At 46.4% G+C, this 27,390-nt stretch overlaps 1 protein-coding gene across 1 annotated transcript in view; it reads left to right on the forward strand.

The window, feature by feature from the left end:
* The window catches only part of znf827 (zinc finger protein 827), a 100,106-nt gene that overhangs the window by 59,296 nt on the left and 13,420 nt on the right, over positions 1–27,390 (forward strand). Inside the window, exons 6-11 of the mRNA XM_038982018.1 lie at positions 1,824–2,069; positions 5,861–5,915; positions 6,348–6,448; positions 13,463–13,606; positions 16,303–16,477; positions 17,070–17,236. Of these exons, the coding sequence (XP_038837946.1) occupies positions 1,824–2,069; positions 5,861–5,915; positions 6,348–6,448; positions 13,463–13,606; positions 16,303–16,477; positions 17,070–17,236 (888 nt within the window). The remainder of the gene's footprint in view (positions 1–1,823; positions 2,070–5,860; positions 5,916–6,347; positions 6,449–13,462; positions 13,607–16,302; positions 16,478–17,069; positions 17,237–27,390) is intronic.

Below are 27,390 nucleotides of genomic sequence, written 5' to 3' on the forward strand. Positions count from 1 at the left end.
TGGGGACAAAGATCGTACTTTTTGGAGAAATGTCCTCTGGTCTGATGAAACAAAAATAGAACTGTTTGGCCATAATGACCATCGTTATGTTTGGAGGAAAAAGGGGGAGGCTTGCAAGCCGAAGAACACCATCCCAACCGTGAAGCACGGGGGTGGCAGCATCATGTTGTGGGGGTGCTTTGCTGCAGGAGGGACTGGTGCACTTCACAAAATAGATGGCATCATGAGGAACGAAAATGATGTGGATATATTGAAGCAACATCTCAAGACATCAATCAGGAAGTTAAAGCTTGGTCGCAAATGGGTCTTCCAAATGGACAATGACCCCAAACATACTTCCAAATTTGTGGCAATATGGCTTAAGGACAACAAAGTTAAGGTATTGGAGTGGCCATCACAAAGCCCTGACCTCAATCCTATAGAAAATTTGTAGGCAGAACTGAAAAAGCGGGTGCGAGCAAGGAGGCCTACAAACCTGACTCAGTTACACCAGTTCTGTCAGGAGGAATGGGCCAAAATTCACCCAACTTATTGTGGGAAGCTTGTGGAAGTCTACCTGAAACGTTTGACCCAAGTTAAACAATTTAAAGGCAATGCTACCAAATACTAATTGAGTGTATGTAAACTTCTGACCCACTGGGAATGTGATGAAAGAAATAAAAGCTGAAATAAATCATTCTCTCTACTATTATTCTGACATTTCACATTCTTAAAATAAAGTGGTGATCCTAACTGACCTAAGACAGGGAATTTTTACTAGAATTAAATGTCAGGAATTGTGAAAAACTGAGTTTTAAATGCATTTGGCTAAGGTGTATGTAAACTTACGACTTCAACTGTATTTATATCACCCCCCCCCCCCCCCCCCCCCCAGTGACCCTGTACTAGCTCCCTGAGCCAGTGTGTGACATGGTGATGCCCTCTAGCCCTACATAACAATATCCACGGATGTTATGGTCCAGGCTTTATTAAACATGTTTGGAATTCCAACCATTTCCATTTGGATTCAGACCCGTATTATTTCGAAGAGGTTGAGCGAGGACAGTCCAGAGTTTAGAGTGCTCCTGATGGATGGAGATTGAAGTATGAATGGAATGAGAGATCTTGTCTGTGTCTGATTAAATGTACAGAATGTCCTCGGGGTATATGTTAAAGGCATTAACAAAGTTTTTTAAGGTTATTTCTCTTTGAACATCCATGAGGTAGTATGAAGTCTATGTAGGGTTTGTATGATAAATGAACTTAGCTATCTATATTTTGAGAATGAGACACATCCATGCATCATCTGTAAAATGCAGAGATTAGGACATTACCGGGAATCAAATCCACTTACTAGTCAGCTTTGAGGAAAGCCAGTAGAGTTGTATGCAGTATAAATATATTATAACCTTTTGGATTAAACAACTGGCTTTTCTCAAACTATAAGGCAAATGACTTCCCTCACTAATATATATATATACACACACACACACATTGACACCTGCTCTTTCCATGACATAGACTGACTAGGTGAATCCAGGTTAAAGCCATGATCCCTTATTCCCGTGTTTATCAAGATTGGTCCCCCACCCAAAGGACATCCAGCCAACTTAACACGACTGTGGGAAGCATTGGAGTCAGCATCCCTGTGGAACACTTTCGACACCTTGTAGAGTCCATGCCCTGACGAATTGAGGCTGTTCTGAGGGCAAAGGGGGTCCCAACTCAATATTAGGGAGGTGTTCCTAATGTTTGGTGTACTCAGTGTAGATAGGAGTTGTCACAGGAACGCATAGATTCAACCCTGTCACTCACTGTCCCTCTCATCCAATCCCCTACCCCAGAAAGCAACAAGGACGCCGCCCACTACCAGAAGATGACGGTGAAGGCAGAACCTATGGAGGTGGACCCGGCCAGCGGCCCGGCCCTGCCCTCTTCTCACCTGCTGGCCTTCAGCACTTTAGGGCCTTGTGAGAAGAGCGAGCCAATGGCCAGCCTCCCTGAGGCGTTGTCCCGCCCCCAGAAGCAAGACCTCTTCTCCCAGGACATATCGGTGAAAATGGCCTCCGAGCTCCTCTTCCAACTCTCAGGTGCGCAATGTTCTCTATGATACACAACACACACACACATAGGACACACACAATCTCTCAAACATACACACACATGTACACTAGAGGTCGACCGATTTTATGATTTTTCAACACCGATACCGATTATTGGAGGACAAAAAAAGCCGATACCGATTTAATCGGCCAATTTAAAAATAAAAATGTACAATTTATTTGTAATAATGACAATTACAACAATACTGAATATAACACTTATTTTAACTAAATATAATACATCAATAAAATCAATTTAGCCTCAAATAAATAATGAAACATGTTCAATTTGGTTTAAATAATGCAAAAACAAAGTGTTGGAGAAGAAAGTAAAAGTGCAATATGTGCCATGTAAGAAAGCTAACGTTTAAGTTCCTTGCTCAGAACATATGAAAGCTGGTGGTTCCTTTTAACATGATTCTTCAATATTCCCAGGTAAGAAGTTTTAGGTTGTAGTTATTATGGGACTATTTCTCTCTATACCGTTTGTATTTCATATACCTTTGACTATTGGATGTTCTTATAGGCACTTTAGTATTGCCAGTGTAACAAGTATAGCTTCCGTCCCTCTCCTCGCTCCTACCTGGGCTCGAACCAGGAACACATCGACAACAGCCACCCTCGAAGCAGCGTTACCCATGCAGAGCAAGGGGATCAACTACTCCAAGTCTCAGAGCGAGTGACGTTTGAAACGCTATTAGCGCGTACCCCGCTAACTAGCTAGCCATTTCACATCGGTTACACCAACCTAATCTCGGGAGTTGATAGGCTTGAATTCATAAACAGCAGAGCTGCTGGCAAAACGCACGAAAGTGCTGTTTGAATGAATGCTTACGAGCCTGCTGGTGCCCACCATCGCTCAGACTGCTCTATAAAATCATAGACTTGATTATAACATAATAACACACAGAAATACGAGCCTTAGGTCATTAATATGGTCGAATCCGGAAACTATCATCTCGAAAACAAAACATTTATTCTTTCAGTGAAATACGGAACCGTTCCATATTTTATCTAACAGGTGGCATCCATCAGTCTAAATATTCCTGTTACATTGCACAACCTTCAATGTTATGTCATAATTACGTAAAATTCTGGCAAATTAGTTCGCAATGAGCCAGGCGGCCCAAACTGTTGCATATACCCTGACTCTGCGTGCAATGAACGCAAGAGAAGTGACACAATTTCACCTGGTTAATATTGCCTGCTAACCTGAATTTCTTTTAGCTAAATATGCAGGTTTAAAAATATATACTTCTGTGTATTGATTTTAAGAAAGGCATTGATGTTTATGGTTAGGTACACGTTGGAGCAACGACAGTCCTTTTTCGCGAATGCGCACCGCATCAATTATATGCAACGCAGGACACGCTAGATAAACTAGTAATATCATCAACCATGTGTAGTTAACTAGGGATTATGATTGATTGATTGTTTTTTATAAGATAAGTTTAATGCTAGCAAGCAACTTACCTTGGCTTCTTACTGCATTCGCGTAACAGGCGGGCTCCTCGTGAGGCAGGTGGTTAGAGCGTTGGACTAGTTAACCGTAAGGTTGCAAGATTGAATCCCTGAGCTGACAAGGTAAAAATCTGTCGTTCTGCCCCTGAACAAGGCAGTTAACCCACTGTTCCTAGGCCGTCATTGAAAATAAGAATGTGTTCTTAACTGACTTGCCTAGTTAAATAAATGTGTAAAAAAAAAAATACCAATTTCCGATTGTTATGAAAACTTGAAATCGGCCCTAATTAATCGGCCATTCCGATTAATCGGTCGACCTCTAATGTACACACACTTGTACACACACATGTACCCTCACACACCTCCCTGACTACATTCACGCACACCTCTCTCTGGCACCTCAGTGCTCAGTGTCAACCTTGAAATGTGGTGTGATACTTAGCCATAAAAGCTATATGTTTCTCTTCCATCCTCTGGAGGCTCTGCGGTTAGGGGACACTATATATTACCTGTAATGTGCTCTGTAGGTTTTATACACACTTCCTCCCTGCTTGGCTGTGACCATGACATTGAGGCGGCAGACAGCTGTTTGTATTGCCTGATGGCAGAGCACTGAAGTGGAGCCTGCATCCCCCAAGATGGGGTTGTGTGGGGGGGGGGGGGGGGTACAGGAGACCCAGGCCATGCCCCCCAGCTCTATCCCCCCAGCTCTGATTGCTACACCTAAATGCCTTATACAGTAGCACCTCGGAAATTGTGGCAAAAAAATCTCTCCAGCGAGAGAGATGCACACACCGATGAGCACGCAAGTACACACACACACACACAGACACACACAAGCCCCCATGGGGAGCAGTGTCTACAAAGTGCCTGTCTTCCCCCACGTCCCTCCCTCCTCTTCTCCTTCTCTATCCCTCCTCTCTCTCTTCCTCGACTCCTTTTCAAACATGCCGGCTCAAGCACACTTGGCTGCACACACCAGGCCCCCCCCTCTCTCAACTAGCCCCCCCCCCCTACATTTCTCCCGTGTGGCATCACCATGGCAACGCGGAGAGACCTCTGTCCTTGGCGAACCGTTTGACGGAGCGGGGTGTTAGGGAGTGGGGGGTGAGGAGGGGTTAGGGAATGGGGTGCGAGGAGGGGTTGGGGGGCAGCGACTAGAGCAGTGTCACCCAGGGAGCAAGAGGCTGCTATAATGAGGTCATCACTAGTAGGCTGCTGAAGCCAAGGGACAACCAAACACCTTCCCTGGGTTTTATTACTCTGACCATAGAATTTGAAATTTGAATACTAGAATGGACATGAAAGTTCTTATGACAGCATAAAAGGTCAGCCATTTTGGTCAGGGAGTTGGTCAACCAGTGTGCTGTGATGAGATATTGTGTAAAACAATCATTTTGAAGATTGTTTGCACAGTATGTTTGTTCGCCAGTTTAAGTGGAATGATTCCAATAATTTTTCTAACTTTCAAATTTTTCTAACCAGTATGCCAACATTCCATACTAACAGTGCAGTCAATCCACAGCCACTGGCTGATATCAGTAGATAGGATTTAGACAAGTTGTAAATGCAACAAGTACTGATATTGTATCATATTATAAACACTCACAGCTTTCCAAGAAAACAAACATTGAGACATTTATGGTCCGTTTACATATATTTCATAGGCTATTTATACAGTCTAAAACCTGTACAAACTTTAGAATTATATGACAATATTTTAGGTATAAAAAAAAATCGCATGCCTTACTTTTATTTTTCTGCATAAGTGGAATCAGGAAATGCATCACCTATGCCTCTACTACCATTCATTCCAATTAGACTGGTTTGGATTTCTCCCTGGCCACAATGGCTGCCATTTTTATACCATTCTGGAACTGTGAGGGTTTATGACATAGCCCCTCTAGTCATTTAATATGATCTCTTTGACTTTGACCACTTAAAACAGTATCTGCCAAGGCAACAGGACAACCATGCAACTTCCCTGGGTTTTTATACAGCATGCTACTATGACCACAATGTTACTATACGCTACAATCTGGGATTGGTCTTTCAGCAAAATGGTTAGGGAAATGTTACCCCTCTCAAATTCACAGACGGCGCTCTAGATGCAAGGACTGACCTTTGAACAGATTCCCAGATCCCAGATTGCACCTTTTTAAAGCAGTATCAGACCAATACTGACCACTCGGTCACGTTGAATAATCAATATGTCCTGAATAACCGCTTCGTGGTTCCATCATGACCACAACAGGCTTGTTAATAATTTCTCATTGTTGTGACCCTCTTTGATGTTGGGATGTTTTTTTGTGTTGCAGAAAAAGTCAGCAAAGCCAACGACCACAAAGACAGCAACATGGTGGGCATAAGCAGGTAAGACAACAACAACATGTTGCTTTGTCACATACACTGGATAGGTGCAGTGAAAGGTGTTGTTTTACAGTGTCAGCCATAGAAGTATGGCGCCCTTGGAGCAAATTACGGTTAAGTGCCTCGACAGATTTTTCACCTTGTTGGCTCGGGTATTCAAACCAGCGACCATTCGACATGATGAACATAGTGGCTTCTTTTCCGCTTAGCTGCTATTTCTACAGTTTGTCTTTTTTGGTATATGGCTTATGGTTTAGCATTGAGATTGAGAGGCCTGGAGCTCTGCAACTTTATTTAAAGAAAATTGCATATTGATATCATATTGATTGCATATTGCTATCATATTTTAGCGTAAGCATTTGTTTTAGTTATTGAGCTGTTAAAGCATGATACTGCTCTGACTGTGTCTGTGTGTGGTTGTGTGTCCACTTCTAGCCCCTTCCTGGATGAGCGTTTCAGACAATCCCCCTTCAGCCAGCGCTCCAAGTCCTCCTCCCCCGCAGAGGCCAGCTCCTCTGCTAGGACAGACCTCCACGGTGAGACACACACACATCATGGATAGACTGACACATACACACTTACTGTCAGACAGATAGACAGACAGATGCAGTTCAGTGGGCAGACTACTATAGTGAGCCACACACTCAGAAAGACACACACACACACACACACTCCAGACAGACACTCATAATGTAGACATGCAGCCAGAATGTTGGCCCTCACAGCTGATTACAGTAACCTCCCACCCTCCTCATCCACATCCCCACCTCCCCAGGGCTTTCCTCGCTCTCTCACACATCTACCCAGCCACGAGGCCTCAACTCTGGCCAACCCTCTCTTCCTCCACCCCTCTTCCTCCATTCCTCCACCTCCAGAGCCTCCACCTCCCGTCTCACTCACACATCTACCCAGCCTTGGGGCTCCCTGCCCTGGACAGCCCTTCCCTCCCCTCCCCTGGCCCATGCTCTGTGGCTGTCCCTGTGGTGCCTGCGGCAGGCAGGCAGAGATACAGAGGGTAATTAGCCTGTGCCAGCCTCACCCGTCTCTCCCTCCATCACCATCCACCAGTTAATTAAAATCTGATTGGCTTCTACGTGTCAAGGGTGTCCTGATAGTTAATTCGCCCAACCGACTGTCTCCCTTCCCTGGGTGCAACGTGCAGGCCCTTGTCTTCACTCTTTCTCTCTCTTTTATCGCTCTCACCTTTTCTCGCTCTCTCTCCCTCTCTCTCTGTCTCTTCCCGATGCCCAGTTCTTTCTCTTGTCTCCTTCAACCATCTTTTCCTGCTCCCTCTATCCCCTCCCTCCCTCTCTCCATATCTCCCTCTCATCCCTCCATCTTTGTCCCTCTCTATCCCTCTGTCTCTCTCCTAGGGGTGCAGTCAGTCACACAGCTGTGTTCTGTGCTAAGGGTAGTGACCCTCCCCAGTGCTCCCATTAACCCAGTTTCCCAGTATCATCCCAGCACCACTCATTATCCAGACAGTTACTCTGAGAATCCCCTGTATTACTGAAACACCACTTTATAACAATTCAAACAGTTGCATGGTTGGATTTCATAATGACTGGTGCATTGTACCACTTTGCCCATACATTTCCACATTGAAAATGTGACCATCTCTGTGTGGCGGTAATTGTGGCTGTTTACAGCAAGTGTGTGTGTGTGTGTCGTGATGGTGGCGGCTGTCCTTCCTCTCCCCCTGCCCCGGGTCAAGCTCCAGCCAGCCTTTCGGAGGCCATGCGTCCGTCTCTCCCTCCCTCCTCCTCTCTCCCTCGTTCTCCAGCTCTAATAACACTAATTAAACCATTAACCACTTCAAGGCCCACGCCGGTCCTCTAATTGCCCGATTACCAGAGCTCTGGCTGGGGTTGCTGGGCCACCGTGGCCCCAGGATGGCCCCTAGACCCTGTCCATGGGCTCCAGTCACCCTGGATGACCCCCACCCAACCCTGCCTCGCCCAGCCTCTCACCCCCTCAGGACAGCTAATGTGATTATGTGGTCTGAGGAGATGAGATACAAGCCCCTTAAGGATCTCTGTGCCCATTCAGTACTAAGCCACACAAACGGAGGTGGGAAGAGTAAGGGAGAAGCCAATCCAAGACCGGCGTGCGGGGGGGAATCACCATGGTGAAGCCTGTCAGTGCGACTTAACAGACAAGGGGTTTGGTGAATCTTTGATAGAGCTCAGAGCATCACCACTCTGCAGCCACTGATTCAAGGGGTCAAGTCCTCATGTGGATCATACTGATAAGTGTACTAATAAGTCATACGGCTCTGACTTAGAATACGTGGACAACTACAAATACCTAGGTGTCTGGTTAGACTGTAAACTCTCCTTCCAGACTCACATTAAGCATCTCCAATCCAAAATTAAATCTAGAATCGGCTTCCTATATCGCAACAAAACATCCTTCACTCATGCTGCCAAACATACCCTCGTAAAACTGACCATCCTACCGATCCTTGACTTCGGTGATGTCATCTATAAAATAGCCTCCAACACTCTACTCAACAAATTGGATGCAGTCTATCACAGTGCCATCCGTTTTGTCACCAAAGCCCCATACACTACCCACCATTGCGACCTGTACGCTCTCATTGGTTGGCCCTCGCTTCATAATCTTCGCCAAACCCACTGGCTACAGGTTATCTACAAGTCTCTGCTAGGTAAAGCCCCGCCTTATCTCAGCTCACTGGTCACCATAGCAGCACCCACTCGTAGCACGCGCTCCAGCAGGTATATCTCACTGGTCACCTCCAAAGCCAATTCCTCCTTTGGTCATCTTTCCTTCCAGTTCTCTGCTGCCAATGACTGGAACAAACTGCAAAAATCTCTGAAGCTGGAAACACTTATCTCCCTCACTAGCTTTAAGCAGCAGCTGTCAGAGCAGCTCACAGATTACTGCACCTGTACATAGCCTATCTATAATTTAGCCCAAGCAAACCACCTCTTCCCCTACTGTATTTCTTTCTTTCTTTTGCTCCTTTGCACCCCATTATTTCTATTTCTACTTTGCACATTCTTCCACTGCAAATCTACCATTCCAGTGTTTTACTTGCTATATTGTATTTACTTCGCCACCATGGCCTTTTTTTGCCTTTACCTCCCTTATCTCACCTCATTTGCTCACATTGTATATAGACTTATTTTTCTACTGTATTATTGACTATGTTTTGTTTATCCCATGTGTAACTCTGTGTTGTATGTGTCGAATTGCTATGCTTTATCTTGGCCAGGTCGCAGTTGCAAATGAGAACTTGTTCTCAACTAGCCTACCTGGTTAAATAAAAAAATATATATTAAAAAAATACTCACACACCCTCACACCCTCCCCTCTACTCTGCCAACTCACATGCAGGGACACATATATATACACACCCACCCACCCACACACTCCCACTGGTATGTCAGGTTGTGAATCACAGAGAACGGCAGGTCCAGGGGCCCTTATGAGGAGTGACTCAGTCCCTGCAGAAGGATTACAACTAAGGAATCTATTACTAGTTGTGTTATTACTGTATAGCCACTTGACTGAAATATTGTAGAATACCATCAGGGCACAGGCTTGTGTTTAGTTTAGTTTTGTGTGGATGAGGGTGTGCATTGACGTGAGGGGTTTTATAATGGTGTGTAGTGCTCATTCACTGAGAGATTCCCACACTTCACTTCAGGTAGCTACAGACACAGTAGGCTCTCTGCTCTCTTCCAACCAGCACATGTCCAGACAGATAAAGATGGAATTGTCTTTTAGCATCCCTCCCTCTGGTCTCTCTCCTTCTCTTTTTTCAGAGAGAGAGAAGTCCAGACCTGTCAGCAGCATACAACTCTAGCTAGACGTCCTTCAGACTTCTCCATCTCCCCCTCTGTCTTTCTCCACTGCCAGTACATCTATTCTTTAATGCCCCCACCATTAAATCTCCCCTAAAATACCAGAGAATGGAGCCTCCTAGCTGCTCCTCCAACCCCCCCAAACAATCAACCAGCTTGCATCTCTTCGTTAAAACAACTTAATTTAGTGGCGGAGGGTGACTCCAATCACTAGCCTTCGTTTTTTTTGTCTTCCGCACAGTTAATGTCAAGATGCCTGTACCTGCAGTCAGACTGAAAACAGTCAAGAATATATTTTTGCTGTGGTTTAACAGTAGATTAATGTTAGATGACAATAACAATGGTTCTTCTTTTGATTCTCTACTTCAGAAGAATGCAACACCTTTGACCCTTTGCTAAGCCCCGCCCCCCTTGGTTACTGTGGGTACAGTCAATTCTGTACTTACCATTTACTATTATTTATAAGCTAACGCCAGGTAAATAGTGGACTTAAAGGGCTGATTTCCTGTGTATCCCTATTAAATGTCCCTATGTGAAAGACCATCCTGTGTGGAGTACGGTATAGTCAGTCCACTCTCCCCTTACCCTGTCACTGAGAACAATATGATCCTAGGTAGTGTGGTGCCAGGCGTCCATTTGAGACTAGCTGCATTGTGTCAATGACGGAAGTTCTCCCTGTCCACTTCTTTATTTATTTACCCGATGGAGGAGAGTGGGATAAAGAGAGAGGAGGAGTGGCATGGAATCCTAATTGAGAGCTGTGCCTTCATCAGAAGGTTAATTCTATATCTCTTCTTGTCATGTTCTCCCTTTTCTCTCACTTTCTCTTCCTCTCTCACGCTTTCCCCACACCTCCGTGCCTCTCTCTTCTCTCTCTCCTCTTCTCTCTCTTTCTCTCTCTCTCTCTCTCTCTTTCTCTCTCCTCTTCTCTCTTCTCTTGTCTTCTCTCTCTCCTCTTCTCTCTCTCTATTATGCTTTCTCGCTCTCTCACTCTCTCCATCCCTGCTGTATCCCTGGGTGGTAGTGTATTACTATATAGTCTGATTAGCATGGACAACCACACACTAGAGGGCTTAGGACTGATGGGTGATGGAGGACACACAGAGAGAGAGAATATCAAGGGGCACAGTGTGGTATAGTCTGATTATCATGGAGATGATGAGAACTTGAGAAGGCTATAGTGTTGGTATGAGAAAGATGGAGGGTTGGAGTAATATGGAGCAAGGTTGAGGGTTGGTGTAATATGGAGCAAGGTTGAGGGTTGGAGTAATATGGAACAAGGTTGAGGGTTGGAGTAATATGGAGCAAGGTTGAGGGTTGGTGTAATATGGAGCAAGGTTGAGGGTTGGTGTAATATGGAACAAGGTTGAGGGTTGGAGTAATTTGGAACACGGTTGAGGGTTGGAGTAATATGGAGCAAGGTTGAGGGTTGGAGTAATATGGAACACGGTTGAGGGTTGGAGTAATATGGAGCAAGGTTGAGGGTTGGAGTAATATGGAACAAGGTTGAGGGTTGGAGTAATATGGAACAAGGTTGAGGGTTGGAGTAATATGGAACAAGGTTGAGGGTTGGAGTAATATGGAACACGGTTGAGGGTTGGAGTAATATGGAGCAAGGTTGAGGGTTGGAGTAATATGGAGCAAGGTTGAGGGTTGGAGTAATATGGAACAAGGTTGAGGGTTGGAGTAATATGGAACACGGTTGAGGGTTGGAGTAATATGGAGCAAGGTTGAGGGTTGGAGTAATATGGAGCAAGGTTGAGGGTTGGAGTAATATGGAGCAAGGTTGAGGGTTGGAGTAATATGGAACACGGTTGAGGGTTGGAGTAATATGGAGCAAGGTTGAGGGTTGGAGTAATATGGAGCAAGGTTGAGGGTTGGAGTAATATGGAGCAAGGTTGAGGGTTGGAGTAATATGGAACAAGGTTGAGGGTTGGAGTAATATGGAGCAAGGTTGAGGGTTGGAGTAATATGGAACAAGGTTGAGGGTTGGAGTAATATGGAACAAGGTTGAGGGTTGGAGTAATTTGGAACACGGTTGAGGGTTGGAGTAATATGGAACAAGGTTGAGGGTTGGAGTAATATGGAACACGGTTGAGGGTTGGAGTAATATGGAACAAGGTTGAGGGTTGGAGTAATATGGAACAAGGTTGAGGGTTGGAGTAATATGGAACAAGGTTGAGGGTTGGAGTAATTTGGAACACGGTTGAGGGTTGGAGTAATATGGAACAAGGTTGAGGGTTGGAGTAATATGGAACACGGTTGAGGGTTGGAGTAATATGGAACACGGTTGAGGGTTGGAGTAATATGGAACACGGTTGAGGGTTGGAGTAATATGGAACACGGTTGAGGGTTGGAGTAATATGGAACACGGTTGAGGGTTGGAGTAATATGGAACACGGTTGAGGGTTGGAGTAATATGGAACACGGTTGAGGGTTGGAGTAATATGGAACAAGGTTGAGGGTTGGAGTAATATGGAACAAGGTTGAAGGTTGGAGTAATATGGAACAAGGTTGAGGGTTGGAGTAATATGGAACAAGGTTGAGGGTTGGAGTAATATGGAACACGGTTGAGGGTTGGAGTAATTTGAAACAAGGCTGAGGGTTGGAGTAATATGGAACACGGTTGAGGGTTGGAGTAATATGGAACACGGTTGAGGGTTGGAGTAATTTGAAACAAGGCTGAGGGTTGGAGTGGAGTTGGAGTAATATGAAACAAGGCTGAGGGTTGGAGTGGAGTTGGAGTAATATGAAACAAGGCTGGGGGTTGGAGTGGAGTTGGAGTAATATGAAACAAGGCTGAGGGGTGGAGTTGGAGTAATATGAAACAAGGCTGAGGGTTGGAGTGGAGTTGGAGTAATATGAAACAAGGCTGGGGGTTGGAGTGGAGTTGGAGTAATATGAAACAAGGCTGGGGGTTGGAGTGGAGTTGGAGTAATATGAAACAAGGCTGAGGGTTGGAGTAATATGGAACAAGGTTGAGGGTTGGAGTAATATGGAACACGGTTGAGGGTTGGAGTAATTTGAAACAAGGCTGAGGGTTGGAGTGGAGTTGGAGTAATATGAAACAAGGCTGGGGGTTGGAGTGGAGTTGGAGTAATATGAAACAAGGCTGAGGGTTGGAGTGGAGTTGGAGTAATATGAAACAAGGCTGAGGGTTGGAGTGGAGTTGGAGTAATATGAAACAAGGCTGGGGGTTGGAGTGGAGTTGGAGTAATATGAAACAAGGCTGGGGGTTGGAGTGGAGTTGGAGTAATATGAAACAAGGCTGGGGGTTGGAGTGGAGTTGGAGTAATATGAAACAAGGCTGGGGGTTGGAGTGGAGTTGGAGTAATATGAAACAAGGCTGGGGGTTGGAGTGGAGTTGGAGTAATATGAAACAAGTCTGGGGGTTGGAGTGGAGTTGGAGTAATATGAAACAAGGCTGGGGGTTGGAGTGGAGTTGGAGTAATATGAAACAAGGCTGAGGGTTGGAGTGGAGTTGGAGTAATATGAAACAAGGCTGGGGGTTGGAGTGGAGTTGGAGTAATATGAAACAAGGCTGAGGGTTGGAGTGGAGTTGGAGTAATATGGAACAATGTTGGACTCCATTTCAGTTGCTGAATTGCTTTCCTACAATATGGACTTTCAGGTCGCCTCCCGGTGCAGGTTACGAGAAAGTTGTAAGTAAAATATGGTAAACTGTGATGGTGACGGTACTCTCTGTCTGTGTGTTTCCAGACCCAGAGAAGGACACTGGAGAGCCGGGGGGGAACGGGATGTCCCAGGGGATACTGAGCAGTCAGCACCTCTACCCCTGTCCTGTATGTGGCAAGGTGTTTGGCAGACAGCAGACCCTGTCCAGACACCTGTCTCTACACACAGGTGAGTCCACTAACACACACTCCCTTTCAATCTCTACGTACACGTCCCTGTGTGTGTTGTGACATATCTTGTCAACGTTCCCTTGGCGTGTGTGTGGCTGTGTGTGTAATACCCTGTAAAAAGTAAATAAGGTTTACTAGACTGGATTACCCTCTCCTTTAAAGAGATTACCACCATGATTAGTCTGTGGGAAAACTGCCCGCCTAATTACCAAGCCAGAAGGCTGCTCTGCATCCCAGTACACACACTGGACACAATGGACACACAAACATGGGCAGACGAAATACCGGATGCGCACACACACATTTATTTATTTGTTTATTTATATATTTATTTAAATAAATATATACACACACACACACACACACACACACACACACACACACTGAGTGGATGGATTCATACACACACAGTTACAGTAGGTGTACATACAGAGTGTAACCGCAATGCAAAACCACATACTACTGTGTCTGTACATGCTTTTATGCATATTAATACATTTACATACATATATATACATGAATACATATTAATACACATAAATACATACACTGAGTGGACAGAACATTAAGGACACCTTCTTAATATTGAGTTCCACCCCCCCTGTTACCCTCAGAACAGACTCAATTCGTTAGGGCATGGGCTCTACAAGGTGTCGAAAGAGTTCCACATGGATGCTGACCCATGTTGACCCCAATGCTTCTCACAGTTGTGTCAAGTTGGCTAGATGTCCTTTGGGTGATGGACCATTCTTGATACAGACGGGAAACTGTTCAGCGTGAAAAACCCAGCAGCGTTGCAGTTCTTAACGAAAACCGGTGCGCCTGGCACCTACTACCATACCCTGTTCAAAGGCACTTCAATCTTTTTTCTTGATCCTACACCCTCTGAATGGCACACATACACAATCTATGTCTCAATTGTCTCAAGGCTTAAAAATCCTTCTTTAACCTGTTTCCTCCTCCCCTTCATCTACACTGGTTGGATTTAACAAGTGACATCAATACGGAATCATAGCTTTCACCTGGATTCACCTGGTCAGTCTGTCATGGAAAGAGCAGGTGTTCATAATGTTTTGTACACTCAGTGTATAAATACATGTAAATACATGTGAACACAGCACACACTACCGTCTAAGCGATCCATTGGATGAGAGATCCAAACAGAGGTACTGACTCTCAGTGGTTCAGATCAGAGATCTCCACTCCCCTGGCATTACCACAAGTCTAAGAAGGGTCATTGCTGTAAAAGATCATGCATTCTCAATTTTAATTTTATTTAAATTGGTCTTTTTAATGCACCCACATTTATGTAAAAACTTACATATTCTTATGCATGAAAGCGCATGGTCCACACACACTAATACAAAACACGCACGCGCACACACACTCTAACACACACACTCCCCCTGTGAGTGGGTTGTTTGGCTGAGAACAGCTTGGGCACACCACAGAGAGCAGAAACGGGGGCATATGTCATCATGATGGTTGTTTTTGGTTTACCCGGGCCACAAAGGTTCCCTTGCTTCATGTCCTCGGGCAAAATGTGTGTGTGTGTGTGTGTGTGTGTGTGTGTGTGTGTGTGCGTTAGTTAGTAGCTGACGTCATAGGATTTGCGTGTGTGTTTTTTGTTTGTGTAGTCCACTAAGCAGACATTCTCATGCAGGGGGACGTACTCATTGTATTTGTGTATACGTGATGTGTACGCATGTTGTTTGTGTAGTCCACTAAGCAGACATTCTCATGCAGGGGGACGTACTCATTGTATTTGTGTATACGTGATGTGTACGCATGTTGTTTGTGTAGTCCACTAAGCAGACATTCTCATGCAGGGAGACGTACTCATTGTATTTGTGTATACGTGATGTGTACGCATGTTGTTTGTGTAGTCCACTAAGCAGACATTCTCATGCAGGGGGACGTACTCATTGTATTTGTGTATACGTGATGTGTACGCATGTTGTTTGTGTAGTCCACTAAGCAGACATTCTCATGCAGGGGGACGTACTCATTGTATTTGTGTATACGTGATGTGTACGCATGTTGTTTGTGTAGTCCACTAAGCAGACATTCTCATGCAGGGGGACGTACTCATTGTATTTGTGTATACGTGATGTGTACGCATGTTGTTTGTGTAGTCCACTAAGCAGACATTCTCATGCAGGGGGACGTACTCATTGTATTTGTGTATACGTGATGTGTACGCATGTTTGTGTAGTCCACTAAGCAGACATTCTCATGCAGGGGGACGTACTCATTGTATTTGTGTATACGTGATGTGTACGCATGTTGTTTGTGTAGTCCACTAAGCAGACATTCTCATGCAGGGGGACGTACTCATTGTATTTGTGTATACGTGATGTGTACGCATGTTGTTTGTGTAGTCCACTAAGCAGACATTCTCATGCAGGGGGACGTACTCATTGTATTTGTGTATACGTGATGTGTACGCATGTTGTTTGTGTAGTCCACTAAGCAGACATTCTCATGCAGGGGGACGTACTCATTGTATTTGTGTATACGTGATGTGTACGCATGTTGTTTGCGTACATACTTGTGCCTGCATGCGTTTTGTATATGGCGTGCGTATTACGCGTAAGTGTGTGTACGAATGTGTGTCCCCATGTGTCTCTGTAGACCCATCTCTCGCTCTCTCGCTCTCTCTGACATTGTCTGTCCGTCCGTCTGTCCTTCCAGAGGAGCGAAAGTATACGTGTCACCTGTGTCCTTATGCAGCCAAGTGCAGAGCCAACCTCAACCAGCACCTGACCATCCACTCTGTCAAGCTGGTCAGCACCGACGCAGAGCAGATGGTCAGCGCCGTCACCACCGCTGAGGGACGAGACGGGAAGACCTTCCCCTATTACTACAGGTGCTGCTACGCTGAATGAAAGAAACATTGAATGGGCCAGATACACCATTTTGGATTTCTACTAGAGTCTGGTCGACGCACCTGTTCTCAGAGCAGTAGTCACAAGAACTATCCCTGTACTAATGTACACAGACCCATAATAAAGGTCTGCCTCTATAGTTTTTGTACATGTTCATCCATAGCAGGCGTCAAAGTTCTAACTTCTCACGTCAAACAGCCTAGTTTCTGTGGTTAATGTGTGTGTGTGTGTACAGAAGATCTAGCCGTATAAAGACTGACACATGCAATTTACTGATTCCATAAATTGGGGTCAGTATCAGTAATGTAAACCATGGACGGTACATGACTGACCTATTTATTTACCAGTCTGAGGTCAGGCTTTGGGGTTTGATTGGGAATTAATGATGTCCTCTCCCCTCTATAACCTGGTCTGAGGTCAGGCTTTGGGAATTAATGATGTCCTCTTCCCTCTATAACCTGGTCTGAGGTCAGCCTTTGGTCTATGTTCAATACCTCTCTCCTTTCCCCCTCTAGCTGTGACCTGTTCTGAGATCCGTGTTTAACCCATCCCTCCCTCTTCCTGTCCATCCAGCTGCCATGCGTGTGGTTTCCAGACGGGGCTGAACGCCCAGTTCGTCAGCCACATGTCTCTCCACGTGGACAAGGAGCAGTGGATGTTCTCTCTGTGCTGCAGCGCCTGTGACTACGTCTGTGTGGAGGAGAGTGACATGAAGTCCCACGTCAGTCACGGACACACAGGTAGATCATCTGTCGTCTGCTCAGGCATGTATTGTATGGAGAGGGGACTTTGGTCCACCTCTTGTCCCTGGGGGCAGCAATAGGACCACGTCAGCTTGTACAACCAACTTGATGCCATTTCTTTTCCAGCTGAACTTGGTTTTGCTGTCGTCGAACTGTTCCAAATTGTATTGATTCCCTTCCTGAAGCGTCTATCTATCTGCTGGCTCGGACTCATGGGTTTTAAAGCACTGTTTCGGTGTAAGGATAGGCTAGAAAGACGGGGTTTATACAATTTCTTACACCCAGTCTATACCTTTTAAATCCATGAGGAGGACTGGAAAAGTCTGCACCTCGGCTCGTAGCCAAACAATCCAAACAATGTATTAAAGCTTTCTGAAGAGACGGTACCAACCTTCCAGAATGACTGTCAGATCAGCTGTAACATGTTATTGGTAGGGAGCTGTTGGGGGAGTGTTGCAGATTGAGGTGCTACTGCTGACTGCTCAGAGTAGAAACAGATAGTTTAGTTTACAGCCATTTATAGTAGAGGGAACCAACATGTTCAGTCTCAACACACTGAACTGAAGTGACAATAAAGTAAAGCTTCATAAAACGAGTCCCTCCCCGGGAGAGAGAGGACACTGTAACTCTGTAAACTCCCCAAACAGAAACAACTTCTGCTTTGAATAATAAAACATGTAGATTCTTTTCCCTCCCTGGACCTTCCCTGGACTTTTTAAAGCCACTGGTCCAAAACCCAGCCTGTTAATATATTTTTTCGGTCCGTAGCGGCTTTGTCCGGTTTATCGCCCGACGCGGTTGCCCGTCTTGCCCTTCCATGGCAGTGTGTGTGTGTGGGATTGTCCGGTAGTGTTGCAGACAGCTGAGGGGTCCTCACGGAGGCCGGGGAGCGACCTTGTTTATCTACGATGGCTGCCCCTTATCGTGCCTGAGGGGAAAAAATCAATAGGCCCTCTGGTCCTTCAGAGGCAGGCCAGGGTTCACACACACACACACACACACACACACATTCTTACCCTCACTCACACAGACACAGAGTGGTGAGTCTATATCGAAGCTTGGCATTTAGGCTAGCCTCCACCCACTAGCAAACATGGCTGCTGAAAACACACCACATTGGGGCTGTAGAAAAGACTGCTGGGTGTTATTTGTCAGCTGATAGTGTTTGGACACCACATCTCCCCCAGCCAGGCTCCAGACAGACATGGAAACGGCTGAACTCAGCAGGTGTTACGTCTGAAGCTGGCCCTCGCTAAGATGTGTGTCAGCCACATGGGCAAGGGGTCAGACTGGTGGCCCCACAGCAGGGAGCCTGGCTGCTGCTAGGGATAGGAACAGGACAGAGATACTGTGTGGTGGTACAGTAAGAACAGGACAGAGATACTGTGTGGTGGTACAGTAGGAACAGGACAGAGATACTGTGTGGTGGTACAGTAGGAACAGGACAGAGATACTGTGTGGTGGTGGTACAGTAGGAACAGGACAGAGATACTGTGTGGTGGTACAGTAAGAACAGGTCAGAGATACTGTGTGGTGGTACAGTAGGAACAGGACAGAGATACTGTGTGTGTGGTGGTACAGTAGGAACAGGACATAGATACTGTGTGGTGGTACAGTAGGAACAGGACAGAGATACTGTGTGTGTGGTGGTACAGTAGGAACAGGACAGATACTGTGTGGTGGTACAGTAGGAACAGGACAGAGATACTGTGTGGTGGTACAGTAAGAACAGGACAGAGATACTGTGTGGTGGTGGTACAGTAGGAACAGGACAGAGATACTGTGTGTGTGGTGGTACAGTAGGAACAGGACAGAGATACTGTGTGTGTGGTGGTACAGTAGGAACAGGACAGAGATACTGTGTGTGTGGTGGTACAGTAGGAACAGGACAGAGATACTGTGTGTGTGGTGGTACAGTAGGAACAGGACAGAGATACTGTGTGTGTGGTGGTACAGTAGGAACAGGACAGAGATACTGTGTGTGTGGTGGTACAGTAGGAACAGGACAGAGATACTGTGTGGTGGTACAGTAGGAACAGGACAGAGATACTGTGTGGTGGTACAGTAAGAACAGGACAGAGATACTGTGTGGTGGTGGTACAGTAGGAACAGGACAGAGATACTGTGTGGTGGTGGTACAGTAGGAACAGGACAGAGATACTGTGTGGTGGTACAGTAGGAACAGGACAGAGATACTGTGTGTGTGGTGGTACAGTAGGAACAGGACAGAGATACTGTGTGGTTGTACAGAAGGAACAGGACAGAGATACTGTGTGTGTGGTGGTACAGTAGGAACAGGACAGAGATACTGTGTGGTGGTGGTACAGTAGGAACAGGACAGAGATACTGTGTGGTGGTGGTACAGTAGGAACAGGACAGAGATACTGTGTGTGTGGTGGTACAGTAGGAACAGGACAGAGATACTGTGTGTGTGGTGGTACAGTAGGAACAGGACAGAGATACTGTGTGGTGGTACAGTAGGAACAGGACAGAGATACTGTGTGGTGGTACAGTAAGAACAGGTCAGAGATACTGTGTGGTGGTACAGTAGGAACAGGACAGAGATACTGTGTGGTGGTACAGTAAGAACAGGTCAGAGATACTGTGTGGTGGTACAGTAGGAACAGGACAGAGATACTGTGTGGTGGTACAGTAGGAACAGGACAGAGATACTGTGTGGTGGTACAGTAGGAACAGGACAGAGATACTGTGTGTGTGGTGGTACAGTAGGAACAGGACAGAGATACTGTGTGGTGGTACAGTAGGAACAGGACAGAGATACTGTGTGGTGGTACAGTAAGAACAGGACAGAGATACTGTGTGGTGGTACAGTAGGAACAGGACAGAGATACTGTGTGTGTGGTGGTACAGTAAGAACAGGTCAGAGATACTGTGTGTGGTGGTACAGTAGGAACAGGACAGAGATACTGTGTGGTGGTACAGTAGGAACAGGACAGAGATACTGTGTGTGTGGTGGTACAGTAGGAACAGGACAGAGATACTGTGTGTGTGGTGGTACAGTAGGAACAGGACAGAGATACTGTGTGTGTGGTGGTACAGTAAGAACAGGACAGAGATACTGTGTGTGTGGTGGTACAGTAGGAACAGGACAGAGATACTGTGTGTGTGGTGGTACAGTAAGAACAGGACAGAGATACTGTGTGGTGGTACAGTAGGAACAGGACAGAGATACTGTGTCGTGGTACAGTAGGAACAGGACAGAGATACTGTGTGGTGGTACAGTAAGAACAGGACAGAGATACTGTGTGGTGGTACAGTAGGAACAGGACAGAGATACTGTGTGGTGGTACAGTAGGAACAGGACAGAGATACTGTGTGGTGGTACAGTAGGAACAGGACAGAGATACTGTGTGTGTGGTGGTACAGTAGGAACAGGACAGAGATACTGTGTGGTGGTACAGTAAGAACAGGACAGAGATACTGTGTGGTGGTGGTACAGTAGGAACAGGACAGAGATACTGTGTGGTGGTGGTACAGTAGGAACAGGTCAGAGATACTGTGTGGTGGTGGTACAGTAGGAACAGGACAGAGATACTGTGTGGTGGTATAGTAAGAACAGGACAGAGATACTGTGTGGTGGTACAGTAGGAACAGGACAGAGATACTGTGTGGTGGTACAGTAGGAACAGGTCAGAGATACTGTGTGGTGGTACAGTAGGAACAGGACAGAGATACTGTGTGGTGGTACAGTAGGAACAGGACAGAGATACTGTGTGGTGGTACAGTAGGAACAGGACAGAGATACTGTGTGGTGGTACAGTAGGAACAGGACAGAGATACTGTGTGGTGGTACAGTAGGAACAGGACAGAGATACTGTGTGGTGGTACAGTAGGAACAGGACAGAGATACTGTGTGGTGGTACAGTAGGAACAGGACAGAGATACTGTGTGGTGGTACAGTAGGAACAGGACAGAGATACTGTGTGTGTGGTGGTACAGTAGGAACAGGACAGAGATACTGTGTGTGTGGTGGTACAGTAGGAACAGGACAGAGATACTGTGTGGTGGTACAGAAGGAACAGGACAGAGATACTGTGTGTGTGGTGGTACAGTAAGAACAGGACAGAGATACTGTGTGTGTGGTGGTACAGTAGGAACAGGACAGAGATACTGTGTGGTGGTACAGTAGGAACAGGACAGAGATACTGTGTGGTGGTACAGTAGGAACAGGACAGAGATACTGTGTGGTGGTACAGTAGGAACAGGACAGAGATACTGTGTGGTGGTACAGTAGGAACAGGACAGAGATACTGTGTGGTGGTACAGTAGGAACAGGACAGAGATACTGTGTGGTGGTACAGTAGGAACAGGACAGAGATACTGTGTGTGTGGTGGTACAGTAGGAACAGGACAGAGATACTGTGTGTGTGGTGGTACAGTAGGAACAGGACAGAGATACTGTGTGGTGGTACAGAAGGAACAGGACAGAGATACTGTGTGGTGGTACAGAAGGAACAGGACAGAGATACTGTGTGGTGGTACAGTAGGAACAGGACAGAGATACTGTGTGGTGGTACAGTAGGAACAGGACAGAGATACTGTGTGTGTGGTGGTACAGTAAGAACAGGACAGATATACTGTGTGTGGTGGTACAGTAGGAACAGGACAGAGATACTGTGTGTGTGGTGGTACAGTAGGAACAGGACAGAGATACTGTGTGTGTGGTGGTACAGTAAGAACAGGACAGAGATACTGTGTGGTGGTACAGTAGGAACAGGACAGAGATACTGTGTGGTGGTACAGTAAGAACAGGACAGAGATACTGTGTGTGTGGTACAGTAGGAACAGGACAGAGATACTGTGTGTGGTGGTACAGTAGGAACAGGACAGAGATACTGTGTGGTGGTACAGTAGGAACAGGTCAGAGATACTGTGTGGTGGTACAGAAGGAACAGGACAGAGATACTGTGTGGTGGTACAGTAGGAACAGGACAGAGATACTGTGTGGTGGTACAGTAGGAACAGGACAGAGATACTGTGTGGTGGTACAGTAGGAACAGGACAGAGATACTGTGTGGTGGTACAGTAGGAACAGGACAGAGATACTGTGTGGTGGTACAGTAGGAACAGGACAGAGATACTGTGTGTGTGGTGGTACAGTAAGAACAGGACAGAGATACTGTGTGTGTGGTGGTACAGTAGGAACAGGACAGAGATACTGTGTGGTGGTACAGTAGGAACAGGACAGAGATACTGTGTGTGTGGTGGTACAGTAGGAACAGGACAGAGATACTGTGTGGTGGTACAGTAGGAACAGGTCAGAGATACTGTGTGGTGGTACAGTAGGAACAGGACAGAGATACTGTGTGTGTGGTGGTACAGTAGGAACAGGACAGAGATACTGTGTGTGTGGTGGTACAGTAGGAACAGGTCAGAGATACTGTGTGGTGGTACAGTAGGAACAGGACAGAGATACTGTGTGTGTGGTGGTACAGTAGGAACAGGACAGAGATACTGTGTGGTGGTGGTACAGTAGGAACAGGACAGAGATACTGTGTGTGTGGTGGTACAGTAGGAACAGGACAGAGATACTGTGTGTGTGGTGGTACAGTAGGAACAGGACAGAGATACTGTGTGGTGGTGGTATAGTAAGAACAGGACAGAGATACTGTGTGGTGGTATAGTAGGAACAGGACAGAGATACTGTGTGGTGGTACAGTAGGAACAGGACAGAGATACTGTGTGGTGGTGGTATAGTAAGAACAGGACAGAGATACTGTGTGGTGGTACAGTAGGAACAGGACAGAGATACTGTGTGTGTGGTGGTACAGTAGGAACAGGACAGAGATACTGTGTGTGTGGTGGTACAGTAGGAACAGGACAGAGATACTGTGTGGTGGTACAGTAGGAACAGGACAGATATACTGTGTGGTGGTGGTATAGTAAGAACAGGACAGAGATACTGTGTGGTGGTACAGTAGGAACAGGACAGAGATACTGTGTGTGGTGGTACAGTAGGAACAGGACAGAGATACTGTGTGGTGGTACAGTAGGAACAGGACAGAGATACTGTGTGGTGGTGGTACAGTAGGAACAGGACAGAGATACTGTGTGTGTGGTGGTACAGTAGGAACAGGACAGAGATACTGTGTGTGTGGTGGTACAGTAGGAACAGGACAGAGATACTGTGTGTGTGGTGGTACAGTAGGAACAGGACAGAGATACTGTGTGTGTGGTGGTACAGTAGGAACAGGACAGAGATACTGTGTGTGTGGTGGTACAGTAGGAACAGGACAGAGATACTGTGTGTGTGGTGGTACAGTAGGAACAGGACAGAGATACTGTGTGGTGGTGGTATAGTAAGGAACAGGACAGAGATACTGTGTGGTGGTATAGTAGGAACAGGACAGAGATACTGTGTGGTGGTACAGTAGGAACAGGACAGAGATACTGTGTGGTGGTGGTATAGTAAGAACAGGACAGAGATACTGTGTGGTGGTACAGTAGGAACAGGACAGAGATACTGTGTGTGTGGTGGTACAGTAGGAACAGGACAGAGATACTGTGTGTGTGGTGGTACAGTAGGAACAGGACAGAGATACTGTGTGGTGGTACAGTAGGAACAGGACAGAGATACTGTGTGGTGGTGGTATAGTAAGAACAGGACAGAGATACTGTGTGGTGGTACAGTAGGAACAGGACAGAGATACTGTGTGGTGGTACAGTAGGAACAGGACAGAGATACTGTGTGGTGGTACAGTAGGAACAGGACAGAGATACTGTGTGGTGGTATAGTAAGAACAGGACAGAGATACTGTGTGGTGGTACAGTAGGAACAGGACAGAGATACTGTGTGGTGGTGGTACAGTAGGAACAGGACAGAGATACTGTGTGGTGGTGGTACAGTAGGAACAGGACAGAGATACTGTGTGGTGGTGGTACAGTAGGAACAGGACAGAGATACTGTGTGGTGGTACAGTAGGAACAGGACAGAGATACTGTGTGGTGGTACAGTAGGAACAGGACAGAGATACTGTGTGGTGGTGGTACAGTAGGAACAGGACAGAGATACTGTGTGGTGGTGGTACAGTAGGAACAGGACAGAGATACTGTGTGGTGGTGGTACAGTAGGAACAGGTCAGAGATACTGTGTGGTGGTACAGTAGGAACAGGACAGAGATACTGTGTGGTGGTGGTACAGTAGGAACAGGACAGAGATACTGTGTGGTGGTACAGTAGGAACAGGACAGAGATACTGTGTGGTGGTACAGTAGGAACAGGACAGAGATACTGTGTGGTGGTACAGTAGGAACAGGACAGAGATACTGTGTGTGTGGTGGTACAGTAAGAACAGGACAGAGATACTGTGTGTGTGGTGGTACAGTAGGAACAGGACAGAGATACTGTGTGTGTGGTGGTACAGTAGGAACAGGACAGAGATACTGTGTGGTGGTACAGTAGGAACAGGACAGAGATACTGTGTGTGTGGTGGTACAGTAAGAACAGGACAGAGATACTGTGTGTGTGGTGGTACAGTAGGAACAGGACAGAGATACTGTGTGGTGGTACAGTAGGAACAGGACAGAGATACTGTGTGTGTGGTGGTACAGTAGGAACAGGACAGAGATACTGTGTGTGTGGTGGTACAGTAGGAACAGGACAGAGATACTGTGTGGTGGTACAGTAGGAACAGGTCAGAGATACTGTGTGGTGGTACAGTAGGAACAGGTCAGAGATACTGTGTGGTGGTACAGTAGGAACAGGACAGAGATACTGTGTGTGTGGTGGTACAGTAGGAACAGGTCAGAGATACTGTGTGGTGGTACAGTAGGAACAGGACAGAGATACTGTGTGTGTGGTGGTACAGTAGGAACAGGACAGAGATACTGTGTGGTGGTGGTACAGTAGGAACAGGACAGAGATACTGTGTGTGTGGTGGTACAGTAGGAACAGGACAGAGATACTGTGTGTGTGGTGGTACAGTAGGAACAGGACAGAGATACTGTGTGGTGGTGGTATAGTAACAACAGGACAGAGATACTGTGTGGTGGTGGTATAGTAAGAACAGGACAGAGATACTGTGTGGTGGTACAGTAGGAACAGGACAGAGATACTGTGTGGTGGTGGTATAGTAAGAACAGGACAGAGATACTGTGTGGTGGTACAGTAGGAACAGGACAGAGATACTGTGTGTGTGGTGGTACAGTAGGAACAGGACAGAGATACTGTGTGTGTGGTGGTACAGTAGGAACAGGACAGAGATACTGTGTGTGTGGTGGTACAGTAGGAACAGGACAGAGATACTGTGTGGTGGTACAGTAGGAACAGGACAGAGATACTGTGTGGTGGTGGTATAGTAAGAACAGGACAGAGATACTGTGTGGTGGTACAGTAGGAACAGGACAGAGATACTGTGTGGTGGTGGTACAGTAGGAACAGGACAGAGATACTGTGTGTGTGGTGGTACAGTAGGAACAGGACAGAGATACTGTGTGTGTGGTGGTACAGTAGGAACAGGACAGAGATACTGTGTGTGTGGTGGTACAGTAGGAACAGGACAGAGATACTGTGTGTGTGGTGGTACAGTAGGAACAGGACAGAGATACTGTGTGTGTGGTGGTACAGTAGGAACAGGACAGAGATACTGTGTGGTGGTGGTATAGTAAGAACAGGACAGAGATACTGTGTGGTGGTATAGTAGGAACAGGACAGAGATACTGTGTGGTGGTACAGTAGGAACAGGACAGAGATACTGTGTGGTGGTGGTATAGTAAGAACAGGACAGAGATACTGTGTGGTGGTACAGTAGGAACAGGACAGAGATACTGTGTGTGTGGTGGTACAGTAGGAACAGGACAGAGATACTGTGTGTGTGGTGGTACAGTAGGAACAGGACAGAGATACTGTGTGTGTGGTGGTACAGTAGGAACAGGACAGAGATACTGTGTGTGTGGTGGTACAGTAGGAACAGGACAGAGATACTGTGTGGTGGTACAGTAGGAACAGGACAGAGATACTGTGTGGTGGTGGTATAGTAAGAACAGGACAGAGATACTGTGTGGTGGTACAGTAGGAACAGGACAGAGATACTGTGTGGTGGTACAGTAGGAACAGGACAGAGATACTGTGTGGTGGTACAGTAGGAACAGGACAGAGATACTGTGTGGTGGTATAGTAAGAACAGGACAGAGATACTGTGTGGTGGTGGTACAGTAGGAACAGGACAGAGATACTGTGTGGTGGTGGTACAGTAGGAACAGGACAGAGATACTGTGTGGTGGTACAGTAGGAACAGGACAGAGATACTGTGTGTGTGGTGGTACAGTAGGAACAGGACAGAGATACTGTGTGGTGGTACAGTAGGAACAGGACAGAGATACTGTGTGGTGGTACAGTAGGAACAGGACAGAGATACTGTGTGGTGGTACAGTAAGAACAGGACAGAGATACTGTGTGGTGGTGGTACAGTAGGAACAGGACAGAGATACTGTGTGTGTGGTGGTACAGTAGGAACAGGACAGAGATACTGTGTGTGTGGTGGTACAGTAGGAACAGGACAGAGATACTGTGTGTGTGGTGGTACAGTAGGAACAGGACAGAGATACTGTGTGGTGGTACAGTAGGAACAGGACAGAGATACTGTGTGGTGGTACAGTAAGAACAGGACAGAGATACTGTGTGGTGGTGGTACAGTAGGAACAGGACAGAGATACTGTGTGGTGGTGGTACAGTAGGAACAGGACAGAGATACTGTGTGGTGGTACAGTAGGAACAGGACAGAGATACTGTGTGTGTGGTGGTACAGTAGGAACAGGACAGAGATACTGTGTGGTTGTACAGAAGGAACAGGACAGAGATACTGTGTGTGTGGTGGTACAGTAGGAACAGGACAGAGATACTGTGTGGTGGTGGTACAGTAGGAACAGGACAGAGATACTGTGTGGTGGTGGTACAGTAGGAACAGGACAGAGATACTGTGTGTGTGGTGGTACAGTAGGAACAGGACAGAGATACTGTGTGTGTGGTGGTACAGTAGGAACAGGACAGAGATACTGTGTGGTGGTACAGTAGGAACAGGACAGAGATACTGTGTGGTGGTACAGTAAGAACAGGACAGAGATACTGTGTGGTGGTACAGTAGGAACAGGACAGAGATACTGTGTGGTGGTACAGTAAGGAACAGGATCAGA

Source organism: Salvelinus namaycush, chromosome 42 (assembly GCF_016432855.1).
Source record: "Salvelinus namaycush isolate Seneca chromosome 42, SaNama_1.0, whole genome shotgun sequence".
NCBI classification, from domain to species: Eukaryota; Metazoa; Chordata; class Actinopteri; order Salmoniformes; family Salmonidae; genus Salvelinus; species Salvelinus namaycush.